Source organism: Rhinolophus sinicus, linkage group LG02 (assembly GCF_036562045.2).
Source record: "Rhinolophus sinicus isolate RSC01 linkage group LG02, ASM3656204v1, whole genome shotgun sequence".
Taxonomy (NCBI): domain Eukaryota; kingdom Metazoa; phylum Chordata; class Mammalia; order Chiroptera; family Rhinolophidae; genus Rhinolophus; species Rhinolophus sinicus.
Window position 1 is genome coordinate 159,539,214 of NC_133752.1, and position 18,606 is coordinate 159,557,819.

The 18,606-nt window shown below is 36.2% G+C and overlaps 1 protein-coding gene across 8 annotated transcripts in view; it reads right to left on the minus strand.

Moving 5' to 3' along the window:
- BICD1 (BICD cargo adaptor 1) overlaps nt 1-18,606 on the minus strand; it is a 236,874-nt gene that overhangs the window by 43,776 nt on the left and 174,492 nt on the right. For all 8 annotated transcript variants that reach the window (XM_074325844.1, XM_074325843.1, XM_019736733.2 and 5 more), the window contains 2 exons: nt 9,635-9,787; nt 3,979-4,404 (listed from right to left, as the gene is read on the minus strand). In XM_074325844.1, the coding sequence (XP_074181945.1) occupies nt 3,979-4,404; nt 9,635-9,787 (579 nt within the window). The remainder of the gene's footprint in view (nt 1-3,978; nt 4,405-9,634; nt 9,788-18,606) is intronic.

Here is an 18,606-nt window from a genome sequence, read left to right on the forward strand (position 1 = left end):
CCAAAAAGCCAAAATAATTTACCCAATAATACCCTGAAAAATTTCTCTGAGTGAATAAAGAATGACACTAATTGAGCTGTTCACTCTCAAGGTCTATTTTCAAGTTTATAGGGACTCTTAGATGAATAAAACGTATTTTCTTATATGTATTTTTCATATGTATGAGCATATATGTATACAGAGGATGGCAAAAAATGTATATACATTTTAAGAAAGGAAAAAACTGTATTGAAATTGTAATACTCAATACGTACCGATAACAAAAGATGAATATAAGTCATGTGTATACATTTTTTTGGCACCCCTGGTATATCTATCTTAATTTATTTACATTTGTGTTATGTGAAAGTTAGCATAATTGGCTAAATTGAAAATATTTCTGTAATTTATTCTATACACTAGGAAGAAATATAGTTTAGTAAAATATTCACTTTGATTTGCTCTGTGAAAAAAGCTCCCCCTAATTTAGACATAGACTTACCATCCCTTGCCTTTTCCTAAGCTTGATGTATTGACTGTTTTTTTATAAAGTGAAAGTGGCAACCTTCTTGACACCTCAAAAACTGATGGTAGGTTCCAGTAATAATGGTAACATAAAATTTTGTGACCTATGCATGGCTTCATATTTACCATCTCATTCATTCTTCACAACTCTACAAAGGAGGCATGGGATGCTCACTGAGATAGAAAAACCACAGGCAGTCAGGGACATGGCTGCGGTGGAGGGGATTAAGGCGGAGACCATAACACAGCCAGAGGAAATAACTTTAATAGCTAACAAAGCCATTCAAGCTGCAGAGCCTGCCAAAACTATCAGCTCAGGTGTAAGGGGTGGCGGGGAGCCAATCAGCTTACAGAGCGCACCAAAGTTACCCGCCCAAGCCACCCAAGTACAGGAGACCAATCAGCTATGACTCAGAGACATTACAGTTCCTAGCATAGGCCTGTTGGGTAGGTGGGTGGGTGGGGGGCATTCCATTTTCAGATCCCCCCTCTCTCCTGAGAGCTTTTTCTCTTGCGCTTTACAATAAAACTGTACTGCTTAACCCTTGCCTCTCTGGTCTGCGTTCTCATTCTTCAGGTACGTGAGACCATGAATCCCGGGAACACACCAGACACTAGGATTCTATATCATCACCATGGTTACAACAGAATTATCTGCAGATTGTATACCATACAACGCTAGGGAGCAATACTTAAATTTTAGTTGTGGTAGATTTTTATATTTATTATTATCATTTCCCAGCAGATGGCAGCATGATATCCTGAGGAAGGACATCTGTTTGTTTTTTTCCTAATTCCAACACAGGCCTTGCAGAAACTTGTAATGGGGCTAATTTATTACCTTCCCCTTTATAAATGCCTTTCAGAAGTGAAGCAATTCACTAAACATTCCTGAAACCGAAGGCAGAAACAGATTTTTTTCCTTTTGTAACCACACAAGAACTTCATTTTTTAAGTATGACTTTTCCCTTAATTCAAGCTAACATTGTTCAGTCTAACAGAACTATGATTTAGTTGCTTTCTTTCAACCAGATCCTTCCACCTTTATACATACTGCACCTCCAATCCCTTAATGATTAAACCCTTAGGACAGACAGTAGGCTCTGGTCAAAGTCAAATTCAATCTTAACTACATATAATGTCGCAGGTCTTTCGACCCTGACAAAGATACAATAAGCAGACCCCAAACTAGAGCAAAATTTCTGTCAAGCTAAAGATTACATTTTGACCTCAGTTATGTTTTAGCCCTGGAACCGTGAAAGCGGAACGACCCCAACGACCATATCCTCACAACACCAGACAGGACAACTCCATGGCTGACATCAGGTCCCTGATGCAATGATCAACTATCTCCTACCCTAATTCCAACGAAGCAGAGCCCATGATCCCATTTGCTACCATGACTAATGATTTTTCCCCTATATCATCTATTCCCCACAGGCCATCAGGGAACCAGGTCTCAGAGCACCAGCTCACCTGTATCTCCTGGCTTGGTGCCAATTCCCTCAAGAAACCTCTCTTTGCTTCAAACTCCTGTTGGTGTCTCGTTTGGCTTGGATGCACTCAGGCAAAGGAACTTTAGTTCAGTAACACTTTTCAGAACCAGATTACCGTGTTTCCCTGAAATTAAGACCTAGCCGGTGCCTGTTCACCTTAGGCCAAAGTTGTCATTTGCACTATCTGGGCCACCACGTTTCCTCTGGCTAGCAGTCTGCCTTATTACACATAAGGGGCTTCTGTTAATGCTTGCAATGTATATTCTCTCTGTGCTGAACTGGATTTTTGTCATCTACTTTGAGATTAAATGCACTATATGTCTAGCTACTTTTATCTGTGGCATCACATTATTCTAAATCTAAAATGAAAAACCTCAGCACTGTCATGTGGGGTCCAATTACTCAGAACCTACTGTAATTAGATATCGCTATAGATATTGACATTGATATAAGTATTGTAAATTCCAGAAAACTTTAAGTCCAGGTCACAAATTAATAAATTCAAGAGAATTCAAGGTCAATAAAAAAAAAAAAAAAAAAAAAAAAAGACCTAGCCGGACCATCAGCTCTAATGAGTCTTTTGGAGAAAAAATTAATATAAGACCCAGTCTTATTTCAGTATAATATAAGACCCGGTATAATATAATATATAATATAATATAATATAATATAATATAATATAATATAATATATGATATAATACCAGGTCTTATATTAATTTTTGCCCCAAAAGACACATTAGAGCTGACGGTTCGGCTAGGTCTTATTTTTGAGGAAACATGGTATGCAGAACTTAATTAGGTAAAAGTCTATATGAAATTCATTGTCTCCCGGTAGCCAGGCACTCTTACCATGATTCAAATTAAATATTGTGAAAACCAAATTCTCTTTTAGCCACCAAAAAACCATGCGCAGGTAAAGTGCAAGATATGTTGACTCTTGATGTCGTATTAAAAATAAACCTTATAATAAATTAACTTCATTGGCTCTCTAGTCTTTTATGTATTCCTGCGAATCTCAGGTTTTAGTCATCATTTCTGTAGAGGTAGATAGAAATAAGTGCTGCTTGCTGTACAAATAAATGACTGCCAGAGTCTGAACAGCCTCTAATTATCCGCGATAAGCCAAGAACTTTGGAGGGATAAGCCTCAAACTTTATCACCGAACAAGCTTGTTGAACCAGATTCCTGGTTCAGTAGATTTGTGTGGAGCCCAACAATGTGCAATTCTGAGAAGCCCCCAGGTGATGAGGACAGCGGTGATGCTGTTCCTCAAACAGGATTAGCACTGGATTAAGGTATGTCAGGAAGCAAGTTGTACAATGAGATCAACTTAAACCTGGGACTTTTCACAAGACATTTGATTGGAAGATACTAAAAATGTAGTAAGGCCTGGCTTATGTTGGAATAAGAACTCCTTGTTTCAGATTTATATCTCTGCTGCATTTTTAATCATATGGTAGCCTTGCTATTAGGTTGATGCAAAAAGAATTGCGGTTTAAAAGGTTAAAAATAATTGCAAAAACTGCAATTACTTTTGCACCAACCTAATAGTTCACCCATAGAAAGTCCTTTGTGTCTTTAAAAGCGTACTGTGTGAAGTTTAACCATTGTTCTTGAAGCTATATGTAGTTTTTTGTGTGTGACGGAAAAGTCCATTTTCTGTCATTTCACTTGTGTATAATGTCTTTGAATTCTTTCGTTAGTGAGACACGTATCGAGATGCTTGCGGACTCTTCTCCCTTCATACCTTTTGGAGCGCTACGACACAAATTTCTTAAAGCAATGCAAATGAGAGATTTATCTTCAACACCTCTTCCGTTGTGTCCTTCTAAAATATTGCACCAACGTTGCTGGTTGAAGCAGCAGTATTTAAAAAAAAAAATATGGAGCTAAAATGTGAGAATAAGAAATCCCACAACGTGCTGCCTACAACCTGTTAAGAAATTCACTCTAACATCCCTAAACAAAATTCTTACCTGCATAAGTTGCTGCTTCAATTTCTGTATTTCTGAAATGTTCAGCTCACTGAATAAGTCAGAAACAGGGTGTAGAGACTCTCCTTTCCTTAAAGTGGGAGTCCGATAGTCTCCATTCAGTTTCACAAGAGGTCCATGGATATGTCCATTCATCTTGTCATCATTGTTTGGTTCACTCCCTTCCTCGGCAAACTTGAGTCCATCTACCGAAATGCTGATATGGTTATCATTGAGGGTGATGTACTGAGAAAGCTCCTTCCGCAGGTTATTCTTTTGCTCCCTTTCATTTTTCAAGGTCTCAAGGGCTTCTTCCAGTTGGTGCTCAGCAATCTCTTTCAACCGGATGGCATCTTCCAGCTGGCTGTTCAGCAGCACCGTCTCCTCCTCAAATCGCTTAATCTCATGCTTTAAGCCTTCATATTCAACCTGAATCAGACAGGATAGAGAAGATTCATAAAACTAAAATTTGGGTCTTACAAAACTGCCATTAGACACTCTATGGAACTAATCATTAAAAAAAAAATCAAAACAATAGTCTACAAAATAAGTCTAAAAAGCACATAGTATATACACCCTTACGGTAACACAGGATGGTTTCTTTACAAGACAGATATAGATATAGATATAGATATAGATATAGATATAGATATAGATATAGATATAGATATAGATAGATATAGATATATATATATAGATATAGATATAGATATAAATTCACTTCTTAGAGATGAAAAAGGTGTCTTAGAATTTCTTTTATGGATTAAAATGGTCAAAAGGGGGCACTGTTGGCCTAATAAATCAGGGATTTTTGTTTTGTTTTGTTTTATAATTGTTTATGAGCCTATTCACAACCAAGAAAAGCTGTTATCATCACTATTACTTTGTTTCATTTAATTATTAATAATGAGGACATTTTTATACCCAGAGACAAATTACTTAAAGATCACAATAAGAATATAACCTCAATAAAATATGTTTAAGAGTAAGATGAGGCAATAAAGAAAAATTTTACGTGCTTAAGGGTAGAATCTGGAATAACTGTACCAACCATTCAATAACAAATAGATAGATAGATAGATACTGTTATCAATGTATTATTCATTTGAATTACGTCAAATAAGAGCCTGTTCAAATACCCTCTTGGTCATGAAAGCCCTAGGGGGAAAGAGATCTCTACTCTAAACCAACATGCCTTCTTTGGGGCATGGCGCTTATCATATGGCACTTTTCAATAAATATTTTGTCTCCACAGCTACACTGTAATATCCTTAGAAAGAGGAAATATTTTGTATGCACGTAGGTGCCTCTCATGGTGCTTCACTATGCTTCTTCATTCTAATGTTTTCAACAGAAGTCTGCTCTGCAATAAGCATTTGCTAAATAAACTGTTGTGAATGAAAAAGTAAACTATAAAAAGTAATATGATGGAGACAGCTAATTAGCTCAGTTGGTTAGTTCTCAGTGCTCTTAACAACAAGGTTGCCAGTTCGATCCCCACATGGGCCACTGTGAGCTGTGCCCTCCACAACTAGATTAAAACAACTACTTGACTTGGAGAGGATGGGTCCTGGAAAAACACACTTAAAAAAAGAAAAAAAAATGTGTATATATATATATATATATATATATATATATATATATATATATATAATGATAAAGTCATTATATTAAATACTAATATAAGCTGTGTTTAGTTTTAAATTTATTTGCATTTATATTAAACTTATATTTTAAAAACTAAAAGATTGAGATCATGCACCATTATCATTTTCATATGTTTCTATCCTTCCCCGACAACCTTCTTCACATAATTTCAATGCAATGGCTTGTCTGGCGCACGTTAGGATAACAGTTTTGGATATAGGTTTGGCTGATGTAACAGAGACCTAAATAAGAGTAACTTAGTTGAGATAGAAGTTTGTTTCTCTCTCATGTAACAGTATGGAGATAGACAGTCAGACTAATAGATATCTCTGCTCCATGATGTCTCAGAATAAGATAGAAGGTCCCAGGCTCCTTCTATCTTATTGCGTTGCCTCCTATTCTGGTCCACAGGGTCTAAGGCGGCTTGCCATCTTGATCATGTTCCAAGCAGTGGGGCAAAGTAAGGGGCACACCCTCTCCCTTTAAGGACATGTCTCAAAGGTTGCCCATATCACTTCTCCTCATATCCCACTGGCCAATACTAGTCATAGGACACTTTGTTGCAAGGGAGGTGAAGAATATATTCTTCACTCTGGATAGCCTAGTGCATAGTTTAAAATTAGGTAATACGTGGGTGGGAGAAGGGAAGAATGGATACTGATGGACAACGAGCACTCGTTTCTATACAGCGTTAATAGAATTTCACAGGTCCATGATAGAATCATTCAAGAGTCAAATTATGGAATTCGCTTGGGATAACAGAGTGTTACGTCATGGTTTCTTCCAGGCCTGCTTATATACTATAAAGGTCATCTTCCTCCTTACCTTCTCATTGTCTTTCCCTGGACAACTCAACACATCTGGTTACCAACCTTTCCTAGTATTTCAACCAATCCCCTGACTGCCTCCAGATTGTGAGATAGCTTACACTGGTAGACATTAATTTAGTTTGCACTGTAGACCTTTTATTCTTTAATCCTTGTTAAACTGATGGGACCAGGTAAATTTTCCTGTCCCTGTATTTATTAATACCAGGGCCAGGCATGAAAAAGGTGGCTGCTTACAGGAAATACTTGCTCCTGGAAGATGAGACCCAACTAAAACTGTTTCCCCAAGACTCATGTCAAGACCCTCACTTTGTTGTACTTCCCAACTCAGAACTATTATGTCATAAACTCAGTCTATCCAAACGTGTTTCCCACCATGCAAAACCCAGTCCAGATCCTAAAATCCTATGAACACCCTTTCTTATATCTCCCATTTTGAGACAATACTAAGGATCTGTCAAGGTGGTATTTTACACAAGAGGCCTAATAAACAGCTGTGCTTCATCAACGGATTTTTCTGGTGGTCTGTTTGGGGAACTGACAGTTGACTTGACCTCTCTTATCACTGCTATTTCTTCCTGCACTTCTTTCAGATACTCTTGTTTTAAAAAGCATAAGGGTGTAAAATGCATTTATAAGGTTGGACATGATTTTATTTTGGACACAGAACCAAATCAGCACATAGAGGGAAGTGGCTAAAGTTTTCAGGCAACTCTTTGATATTCTAATATATTTCATATTTAGGATCACATTGGTTTTATTAATTATAAACCAATAATTGGTTTTATTAATTATAATAATTTTAATTTTTAGCTTCCTTTCTAAGTTGAAGATCAAATGTAAGAGAAACTTAAAAGAAAACAACAATTTATTCATTAATTCACAAGTATTTATTTAATGCCTTCTGTGGGCCAGGCTCTCTTCTAGGTGCTATATCATAGTGGAGGGAGATGGAAAATAAATAAACCAATACACAGAAACTATAAAAGAAGTAGGAAGTGCTATTTAAATAATTATTTAGAAATTAATCAATAAATAGCTAATAATAAATGAAATTTCAGAAGGAAAGAATCTTCTAGTTCTTTGAGCTAAGCATTTTACAATGCTAGTAGCTTTGCTATTTAGAGAAACATCAAACCAGACTGGAGGAGTACATTTGGTGTAAGGAGCTTCAGTACAAAGCAACATCCAGACCAGTTTTGAGGTTGAAAGCCAGCCATCATCATCTGTTTGAAACAATCTATGGTATTTGTACATAAAATATTATATTGAATACTTCATTAATCAGAAAAGAATTTATGATGGATGCTAACTCCTGTAAATAAAGGCCAACGGTAGGGGTAAAAAAAAAAACAACAAATCAGCATTTTCTTAATTGTGAGACTTGTGACACTACAGTGCACCCATTTGTCAGGGAGTAAGCCAGAATGGCCCTTTGTATGGAAAATGATTTCAAATTAATTAACTAGACACTTAACTGGGAAAATTACCATATTGCATCCAGAAAATAAAATTAAAGAGATGTATACATTTTCCTGTTTGTTTGGCTCTTTTTCAAATTTCTGAGTTAGGCATTTGCTTCCCATGTTTTAATTACTGCGGGAAGGGCATGGGTAAACTATAAACAACCATCAGCCAGACTGATGGTACAAACTCCCACAGAAACAGCATTTGGATTAATGAATGCTAACAGGGTACATTGGCAGTCTGTCAAGAATACCTAATACTGGCCTAAATTAACCTCCTGAGTAAATTGGTCTACCACATGCAGTGATGGGAGACTCTACAGTGAGGCTGTCTGGTCTGGTTACACTCCTGTTTGTGCAGAGAGCAGTGAGGATTTTCAGGAATTGGGAGTAATGACCACTTCAGATAATTGCACTTCAAGTAAATTTGCTTCAAGTCCTCTACATTCCTCATCAGTAACCAAAATAACAAACCACAGAAAAATATCCTTATTTTAAGAAGTTTCTGGGAAACATTTCTTTTAAAAGTATTTTTCTAATTTTCTACACTGTGAGCTCACAACGCATCAAATCAAAAGCTTGAATGCCAATGGTACTGAGAGCCCTCAGCACACAGTGAATCAGTGCTTAACGGGGAGGGAAGGAGGTAAAAACACATGGCGATATCCTGGTAAACCTTTTAATGGACTGAAACCACCCCCTGCACTCCTTCGAAGACAACTTGTTCCCCTTACACGCCAAAGATGAGGGCAAGCGGCAGTGATCAGAAATCAGATTTCAATTGTATCAATACCTGGATTTTTTTTTTCTTCTGGATGTTTTCCTTTCTTCTCTTCCCCCTTATATCTATCAAAACCAATGATACTTTTGTATAGAGATACCAACTTGGGAAGGGAGCAGAAGCATACATAGAGGCTGGTTTCTAAGTTTACTGAGGCCAAGTATCCTACCCTATGAGTATAGTGTGTTGAGAGGTTATAACAACGTTTAGACCAGAATAGAGGTTGTGGTTGAGGAAGCACCTTGAAAAGACTTCGAACATCCAAATCAGCTTTGCTAACTACTTGGTAGAATTGTATTCAAAAATTCATCTAAAATTACAGATTCAAGAATGCTATAACTAATAATTATAACAAACCACAATGCAAACCAATCAGGAAAATTAAGCAATTAAACTAAGCCTCACTAACAAAAACAAGAAAAACCTTTAAATGTACACATCATTTTAGTCAGGTTACAGCTGAAGAAAGAAATCAGGCATTTTCTTTTTCTTATAATTTTGCTCTTATTGATTTATATTTCAAAATTGCTTTCCATGCAGGATATAAAAGCAATTCTCAGAGAGAGAGAGAGAGAGAGAGAAGTGATTGCAAGGAGACCCTAATCTTGTAGTACAAAACAAGCTTATAAATCCAGGCATTTCATAAGTTATCAGGTTGATTACAAAACATTTGACCTATTTCGAAATAAATTAACACAGGGCTAAAGTATAAACTAAAATTCTTCTTAGCCAATGAAGCTTTATTGTAAATTATACTACTTCTAGGTTTGCCTTCTAAATCTTAGCTGAAATAGGAGGGGTGGGAAATTCCAGCACACAAATATTATAGAGAGATTAAGGCAAATTTTGACATTTTTTCCTGAGAAGAGAAGATTTAACCTTAGTGTTCAGAAGATGTGGTCCACCTGGAGTATAACGAAAAACTTCTCAAACCTTACCTGGTTCTGCTTTAACGTAGATACAAGTTTCTGCAACGTGATATTTTCTTCTTCCAGCTCTGTATAGTCCTGAAGGAGACGGGCTTCTCGGAATTTATATTCTCGTATTTCATCCTTCATCCGTATTCTCTGGAGCTCCACCATCTCATTGTTCTGTGACAATAAAATCAACAGTCAATACAAAACCGTCATTTAGTTATTTTTTAATTAATTTTTTTTAAAGGAGGGCGCAGCTCACAGTGGCCCATGCAGGGATTGAGCCGGCAACCTTGGTGTCATCAGCACCACGCTCTAACCAACTGAGCTAACAGGCCACCCCAATACAGAACTTTCTTGTTCTAGGTTTTATGAAGTGAAGATTAAAGTCTGGGTAGTAAAAAATACAGTGAAGGACACTTAATGATGGGGATATGTTTGGGACACTTGATGCGTTCTGAGAAATGTATCATTAGGCGATCTCATCATTGAGAGAACATCATAAAGTGCACTTACACAAACCTAGACGGAATAGCCTCCTACACACCTAGGCTAGATGGTACAGCCTATTCCTCCTAGGCTGCAAGCCTGTACAGCATGTGACTGTACAAAACAAAATAAGACTAAATCAAGCACATGAGAAAATGATACAATCAAGAGACACAGTAAACGTAAGATGAATGAGGCTGCTGCTGGCTTAACATAGCATGCTGTGTTACAGCAAACTTTTCTTAAAAGTAGAAAGAATACACTCTAAAGTAACAATAAAAGTGTAGTAAATGCATAAACTAGTAACATACTCATTTATTATCAAGTATTACGTACTGTACATAATTGGATGTGCTACATTTCATATAACGGAAGTACAGTAGGTTTATTTACACCAGCATTACCGCAAACACATGAGTAACGTGTGGTCCTACTGCATTAGGAGAACTATGACATCACTAGGACATCAGAGATGATAGGAATTTTTCAGCTCGATTATAATCTTATGGGACCACCATTGTACATGCGGTCCATCGTTGACAGAAATGTCATTATGAAGAAAAGACTGCACCATAATTTTGAAGCAATGATATTTCAAAATACCTGCAAAAACTGTGATGTGGTAAGAAAATACTGATCACAAAGTAACAGGTGCTGCTAATACTACCGAGGTTTGTTGTCTACATTCAAATGGGGAAAAAAGGTGAAATTTCAGTCTGAGTTTAGTGAAAATAGAGATGTAGTCATTTTTCCCATCCAAGTATACAGACCTCCTGAATTCTATCCGTAGACTCCCAGGACCCAGGTTAGGAAACTCTTCTGATTCTACTTGTCCCTTAGGCCTCAGTTCAACTGTCATCTCCTCAGAGAGGTCTTCCCCCAACAGCTACTAATATAAGGCAGCTTCCTTTGCCCTTCACTCTCCACCCCTCTGTATGCTTTATAGATCAGCATCTAGCATAGAGTAGGTACTCAAATAATTGTTGAAGGAATAGCACTACTCATTACTTGACATTGACATTGGTTATTTACTTATCTTTTATACTTTTTTACATCTATTAAATTTTCTTTTTCATCTGAATATAATGAACATTTTCTGTATTGTTCATTGATATATCCCTAATTCCTGGCACATTTTAGGCCCTTATAACCATGGAATGAATAACAAAACAATAATACAAATAGTTAAACACAAATTTTAAGAAGAATACTATTGCATGGATGGTGGCTTTTTGGCTTGCATTGTTTTGGAGTGGGGAACAAAAGGAGAATAACACACTTTGAAAAAAAAATATGCCTAATCTGTGAAATACCTAGACATCATAATTCTTCTTCACTACACAGTCCAGTGACTTGGAGGCAGAAACATTACTTCATTTCCTGCTTCTTGGACAATACTTTAAACATATGTGCTCAAAAAAGTATAAAATAAAAAATAGTAGAGTTTGGCTATAAAGTGAAATTACAATATTTCATTAAATTCTTTTATTTTGTACAAACATGAAACCATGATATTTTTTACTTCTTGAAAGATCTACTATTATATTAACTGAGTGATATATATGTATATATATTTAGTTGTCCTTATTTATATGTATAAATATATGATAAAGCCTGATAAATTGGATCCCAGTAACATATATATAAATTATAAAGAAAATGTTAAGATACAAGAGATTCTGTAAAATGTATATACATTGTAAAACACGTAATAACCAGAAGCCTAGCTCATCTACATTGAGAGTTAACCATATAATCTTATACAGTATATAGTAAGACAGTAAATAAGATAAATTTTAAGACCATGGCAAAGCTAATGAGAATCACTAACACCTCGTAGAAAAACTAATGAAAACTCCCGATGCTAATTAAGGAGAAGCCTGGCTGGGAAACTGGTTAAGTTGAAAGACTTGCTAACAATAAAACAGACATGACCCAGAGGAAGAAAACTGGTCTATTCATTTTGCTAGAAATCCTTGTTTTAAATTGCCAAAGATTAAATTCTATGGGCAATATTCTTTGCTTCCACAATAAAACTAAAAGATTTCTGCTGTTGTTTTTTGCACCACTCATCATGCATTTATCTTCTAGATTTGTTTTCTTCCTGGGGTAAGATGGTGCTGAGCTCTACTAAAAACTTCCATCAAGAATAATGAGAGTGAGAAAAATAAAGCATGAGAGAAAGGGGAGAAAACAGTGCAAACAGAGACCACCTTTGACTTTTACCTCCAGAGACCTGAGCCCCAGCTTCTCCTCAGGGGACAGGGGATTAACCTGAAATGTGTGGGATAAATTATCTTCATGATATGCACAGCACCTGAGTATAGCAGCATTCTTCAAATTTTATTTTAATTAGCACTAACAGGATTTCTTCCTGTATGAATACTAATGTCCCTCTACCACTGTCAAGGAGAAAACATAAACATGAACACTTTCTAACACACAGAGTAATATATAAAAAATAATGCCTTCCAGTTATAGGGCTCTTAGTCCTTTATAAATTATATTAATTTTTGCATTAGATCTTAATAATAGCTTGTGTGAGGTAGGTGACAGACCCTCCAGTTTATTCATCTGTAAAATGTGGATCTTAATACTTAATATTATATAGTCATTGTGAGGATTTAATGATAAAACATGGGGAAATGAGAAGGGATGCCAGACACACATAATTTATCCTAACGCAACAGAACAAGTGCTGTTAAAAAGGCTCATCCAAAAGGCTGAGGAATCGATACTCCTGGTGAATCAGGGAGAGCTTTATAAAGGATGTTACATTTGAGCAGAACCTTGAAGGACGAATAGAGTTAACTAAATGGATCAAGAGGAGGACAAGACGCTCCAGCCAGAGGGCAACTGCTGAACAAAAGCAGAGTCATATTTGTGTTGAGGGCAATGCTAAAATACCCAGAGTAACACACTCATAACATAGTAACATGCTCATTTATTATAAAGTAGTATGTACTTCAGCTAACCACAAAGCTGGAGCACAGACAGAGGGAGAGAAGAAGAGAGAAGTTCAGAAAAATCTAGAAAATTGCTCACTTTCAGCTTACGTCTACGGTTGGTGTTACTTCATACAATAAATGTTAAATTACAGACTAGTGTTGTTAACCCGTGAAGACAGTGGAAAGAACCAAACTGTTTTCAATGCTTAGAACCTTTAAAGTTCTTAACTCAGCTGTAGTTGAGCGGTCTGATGTGGTTGTAACAAAGTGACTTGAGACAGAATTTTGCAGGAAATTCTGTGAAAGAAAGGAATTAGGGGAACCAGAAAAGTCTTTTAAGCAAAGCAGCCATGTGATCAAAAGTATGCTTTGGCAAGTGACTGTTCAGAGCAGGCGGGGGGACTACAAGAAAGCCACAGGGAACTAGCCAAGCAGACGCTCCAAGGGCCAAAAGCTAAAGAAGGTGATGAGGAATGTTGAGGACTTGGTCGCGGATTAATGTGATAATAAAGGAAACAGAAAGGAGAAAAAGAGTAGAGTAAAAAAACAATGGCCTAAATAAGAATAAAAGTACCTGAACAGATTTATAAGGAAAAAACAATTTACAACGAAGTGGTAAAAGTGAGAGTTGATTATGTGTCTTACAAACAATTATAAGGAGTATTAATTTGGATAGACAAACTAGGAATTTCTGGATCTGTGAGCGGATAAAGGAAGACAGCTAGCTGCTCTTTGCCAAGTGAAGGATGTTGGAGAGTTGAAAGGACGGGGAATGAGGTACTGGCTTTCTCACTTCCTTCCCACAGAGTTGCCACTGTCAGAGAGTTCTGGCAGTTCAAGACCATAACATTTAGGTTCATTTATTTGGCCCAAAATTAACTCTCCTCTTGTTGAAGAGAGGAGTGGACAATAATTCTCCTCACCCCCACCCCTTACCAGGAATTCTCTGCACTGGGGCTAAGAATATTTGACCTTCTGTGGTTAAACAACCTGATGGACAAAGAGATATTCTTCCAAAACCACAATAAGGCAAGACCCAGTGCTCTATCAGGCAGTACTACGGGCGTCACAAGTCTTTAGGAGAACTATCAATGAAGAAAGCCAGCTATCCCGAGCACCACAGAGTCAGGCTCTCCAAAGGCAATCCAGACGTAATACCTGGGGAAATGGATAGGAAAAATAAATAGGGCAAGTTTAAAGTGTGGCTTAAAACACACATGCTGCACAAGAAAAAGGAAACATAAAGAGATTTTCTATGGCTGGCAAAGAGTAACAAAGGAGGAGAGAATTATGACTTCAGGACAGCATTTTCCATAGTGAGAGCTGCAGCAGGCTCGTTCTGCGCAGGGTTACTAAGAGTCACTCAAGCATAAATTTGGGAAATATTAGGTTAAATAAAGTTATACACTTTTTTGTTGTTATTGTTCTCAGAGCCCTTAATACTAGTGCCCACTGAGACTATGAAAGAGCAAGACATGGTATTGTGTGGTATGCATGTGGTATGCAGGTATTGACATGGTATGCATTGTGTGCTCCATTTATTTGACCACAAGACTTGCCTTTTTAAAGGAGCCTTTGAACAGACCAAATTCCACAGACCAAATTCCTGGAAAATGTTACTCTGAGACAATAGAAAATGACAGTATCCGTACAGCTGGGTGGGGTAAACCACTAACCTTCTTACAGCCCAAAGCCCAACTCCGTATGGTTTCCAACTGCTGAGGGCTGAATGGACCATCAGATTTAAATAATGACATAAAATTAAAGCAGAGGAGTGGATAGATATTTTAAAAGGGTGAGACAAGATGATCAGGTCATGATTTGCAATGAGTGAGTAATAAAGTTATAATGAAACCCAAATTCTGTAATTCTCACTCTGAGGTATACGCAAATCTTGCTCTGAAGAAAGTAGCACCATGAAGGGTTAACTATCCTAGACTGAATTTGAAGCAATACAGGCGTCTTTCCCATGGGATATCTGCCTCCATTAGAAGTCAAGGAATAGCCCATTTCACAAGCAGTTCACATTTCAATGCCTCATTTCAAACACTTATCATAAGCAAAATCTTAACAGCCACAAAAAATATCTGCCCTTTTATTGTAAACATTAAAAATAAATGGCACAAAATAAATAATATATGACTAATTTTCTTATACCCTGATTTATATTTTTTCCTTCTTTTACACATATAAAAGGACATTAAAAAAATACAGATATTATTCTAAGTAAAAGAAAAAAAACACCATATGAGATATAGATAACGTATTACAGAATTGTACACCTGAAATCTATGTAACTTTACTAATAATTGTCGCCCTAATAAACTTTAATTTAAAGAAAAAAAGCGCTTAATAAACATTTACATTGCATCTTAGTTGGGTGGAACGTGTTTTTACAGGAAAGCTTTCTGTGTAAGATTTTTTTTAAATCAACTTTCTTAAGATATAATTCACATACCTATAGTTCATCCATTAAAGGGTACAAAACTCAATGGTTTTTAATAGCCACAGAGTTGTGACCATCAGCATAATTAATTTCAGAACATCTTTATCACCTCGAAAGTAAATTTTGTACCTTTTAGCTATTGTCCTCCCCCCCATCCCCCTACCCCCCCACCCCGCCCTAGTCAGCCACTAATCTACTTTCTACTTGCCTATGTTGGACATTTCACATAAATGGAATCATATAATATGTGGTCTTTTGAGGCTGTAATATTTTATACAGTTTGGTTACTGCTGATAAAATATCTTTGTTTTCCGAAGTCTATGGACAGCTTTACTGCAGCATGAAATATATTTCACACTATATCAGCAAAGTATTGCATTGTGCTGGCATTCATCCAGCATATATCAGATCCAGTAATCGCGATATTATGTTTCACAAGGTAGCATGATCATTTACAGTTCACTCAATGGGCTGTGAGTTATATTTTATCAATAAAAATGTGACTTTATGACCTGGGTATTGTAACCTGAATACACTGATTTGTTTTGGAGTGAGCTTTTGCAGACAAAAAAATACTGGAATGTTTCTTTTTTCTATCATCAACCTTGAAGTCAGGAAACCAAGATCATTTCCCAAAATAGCCTAATTACTTTTTGCTTGATTTTTAAACTTGCTTCATTTCTTTTTTTAATTTCTCTCTTTTTAGATTGAAGATGCAAAACACCATAATGAATGACAGCTTTCTTTTCTCACTGTACCTCCGTATAACTATGAATATATATGCTGCCCTGATTACTGTAATAATATATTAAATGGAAAGGGGAAATTTAAGTAACACACTAAATAGATGTGAAATCTAGATTGTGCAATAAACATGAAGGCTGGGTTCACAAATTTTCCAGAAATTGTTTGATCACTTGCAAATATCCTTTCACTTCAGCTTCACAGACTTTACTATGACCTTGCTGCAAAGAATGATCTAACTCAAGAGATAAATAGCATCAATAGTCTCAAAATCATTGATTATGGTAAGCAATAAAATTCTAAAAGCTCCTGTCACTAGGATAACACCCTATATATAGATTTTTATTGAGAAGAGACACCATAAATGGAAAAAAGTGAACAAAAAATGGAATTAATGATATGCATTAAAGTGATTTTTTTTAAAATGGAAGTAAACATTGAAATAAAAGAAAAAGTAGAGGGATGAGAAAGGAGAGGAGATTGAAGATAAAAAGCAAGATGAGTATCATTGGAATAAAAAAGTTGAACAGAAAGGGGAGTATTAATATAATTTATAACTTGATTTAAAAGGCACAAGTTAACCCCTCAAGAGACTGAAGGTTATTAGAGACAATATTTTTGTTTATTCTTTAGGTATGTGTGTATAGTAGAGGTTGATTGATTGGTCATTCATCCATATATTTCCTAAAGCTTTTACAGCATATCTGGCCGGTCTGAACTAGCTGTTTATTTTTGTTGCTATAAAACACTTGTATTATTCAGGAAACAAAGTTTAGTACAAACAGTGGTAGTAAAGGAGAAAGCTTAAAGTAATAGTGAATATAATTACTCAAATGAAGTCTTCAATATATGGAAGAGTATCAAAAAATAATACCTTCAGAGAGGCAACTGGTTTATAAAGAGGTGGGTGATAGAGTAAAAATAGTTTTGGACATGTGCCTGAATTCAAATACTGGCTTATACCAAAAAAATTTCTGGGACTTTCAGTTTTCTTACATCTAAAAGCAGAAAAATAACTTTTCTGCTCAACTCCAGAGTTGTCAGAAATAAATGAGAAAGTATTTGCAAACTGTAATGAGCTATCATACATCTTTGTTAATAGGTCGCTTTTAAAAAGTCAGTTAAGTTTTGTAGGACTGTGTTGGAGATCCTTTAGAGAATGTTCTTTATCATTAACCATTTGAAGATTCTTTGAAAAAGCCATTCAATACATAGATATGATTCTAACTCATCTCGTGAACAATTTAAGATGAGGAAATACTAATGCCAGACCCAGAAATTATAAAAATATATACAGTGAGTAAAAATCTCACTCCCATCTTGCCTCACATCACCCTAGTTTCCACCCCGAACCCCCAACCCATTTTTCTTAGTATCTTATGTATACTTCCAGATTCCTTTGTATCTTGCACACTTGTATTTTGAACACTCATTGTCTATTAAATAAGTTTTATAGGTAAAAGCTCTTATTGTTGAAGCAAAGCAATACCTGTTACCCTGATTGTTACAGTGTTTCCAGAATCATTTCCCTATGAAGGCTTTTAATATTCTGGGAATGTGAGTACATAGGCTAACTCACATAGGAATCTAGTTGTGTATGTGCTTATTAAAATATGTTACAAACTCTGAAGTATGGATGTGTCTTAAATTAAGTGGCATTCCAATTTTCAACAATTATATTAAAAGTCTAAGAAATTCATAGATGTATCTTTCAAGTAATTATTAAAGGTAATCAATTTTTTACTTCTTATAGTCCACATTAAAGTTTTCAAAAGAACTCTCCTTACTAAGATCTTCCTGGTATCAGCTTTTCCTTTTGCTTTGAAAGAAGTAGGAACTGAACTTTGGAATCAAATAAAGAAAGGAATTTTGGTAGGAAAGGAGTGGAAAATTAGGGGAAGGCCTAGGAGTGAAATTTAAAAGTTACAAGATCCAGGTAAGAGGGAAATAGTATTAGCAAAGGATATGGACTATTGTGTAAGGTTCGGGTAACTTGCAGTTTTATGCTCATCTTCAGGAACCCTGGACATCTGTGACCAACCTTGGGCCAGGACAAAAATGGAATGGACTAACTAGTGACTTATGTGCTGTTTAAAGCCTGAAACACCCTTGACGCACTCTACTAGTTTGTCTGTATTATTTATAGAAAATGTATAGGTTGAGGTACTTGGCTTCACAGATTATATTGTCTACTTTCAGCTATATGAGCGGAGGGTATAAAAGACTTTTTTTGTAACCTTGAGACTTGGCTTCCCTGAAAATAGGCATCTTGTGTGTATCTGAACACACATCATATCCAGTGAGATTAAGAAAAGGCTCTAGAGCAGCATCAGGAAGACTCAGACCTTTGTCTGTCTGCCCGTGTTTTC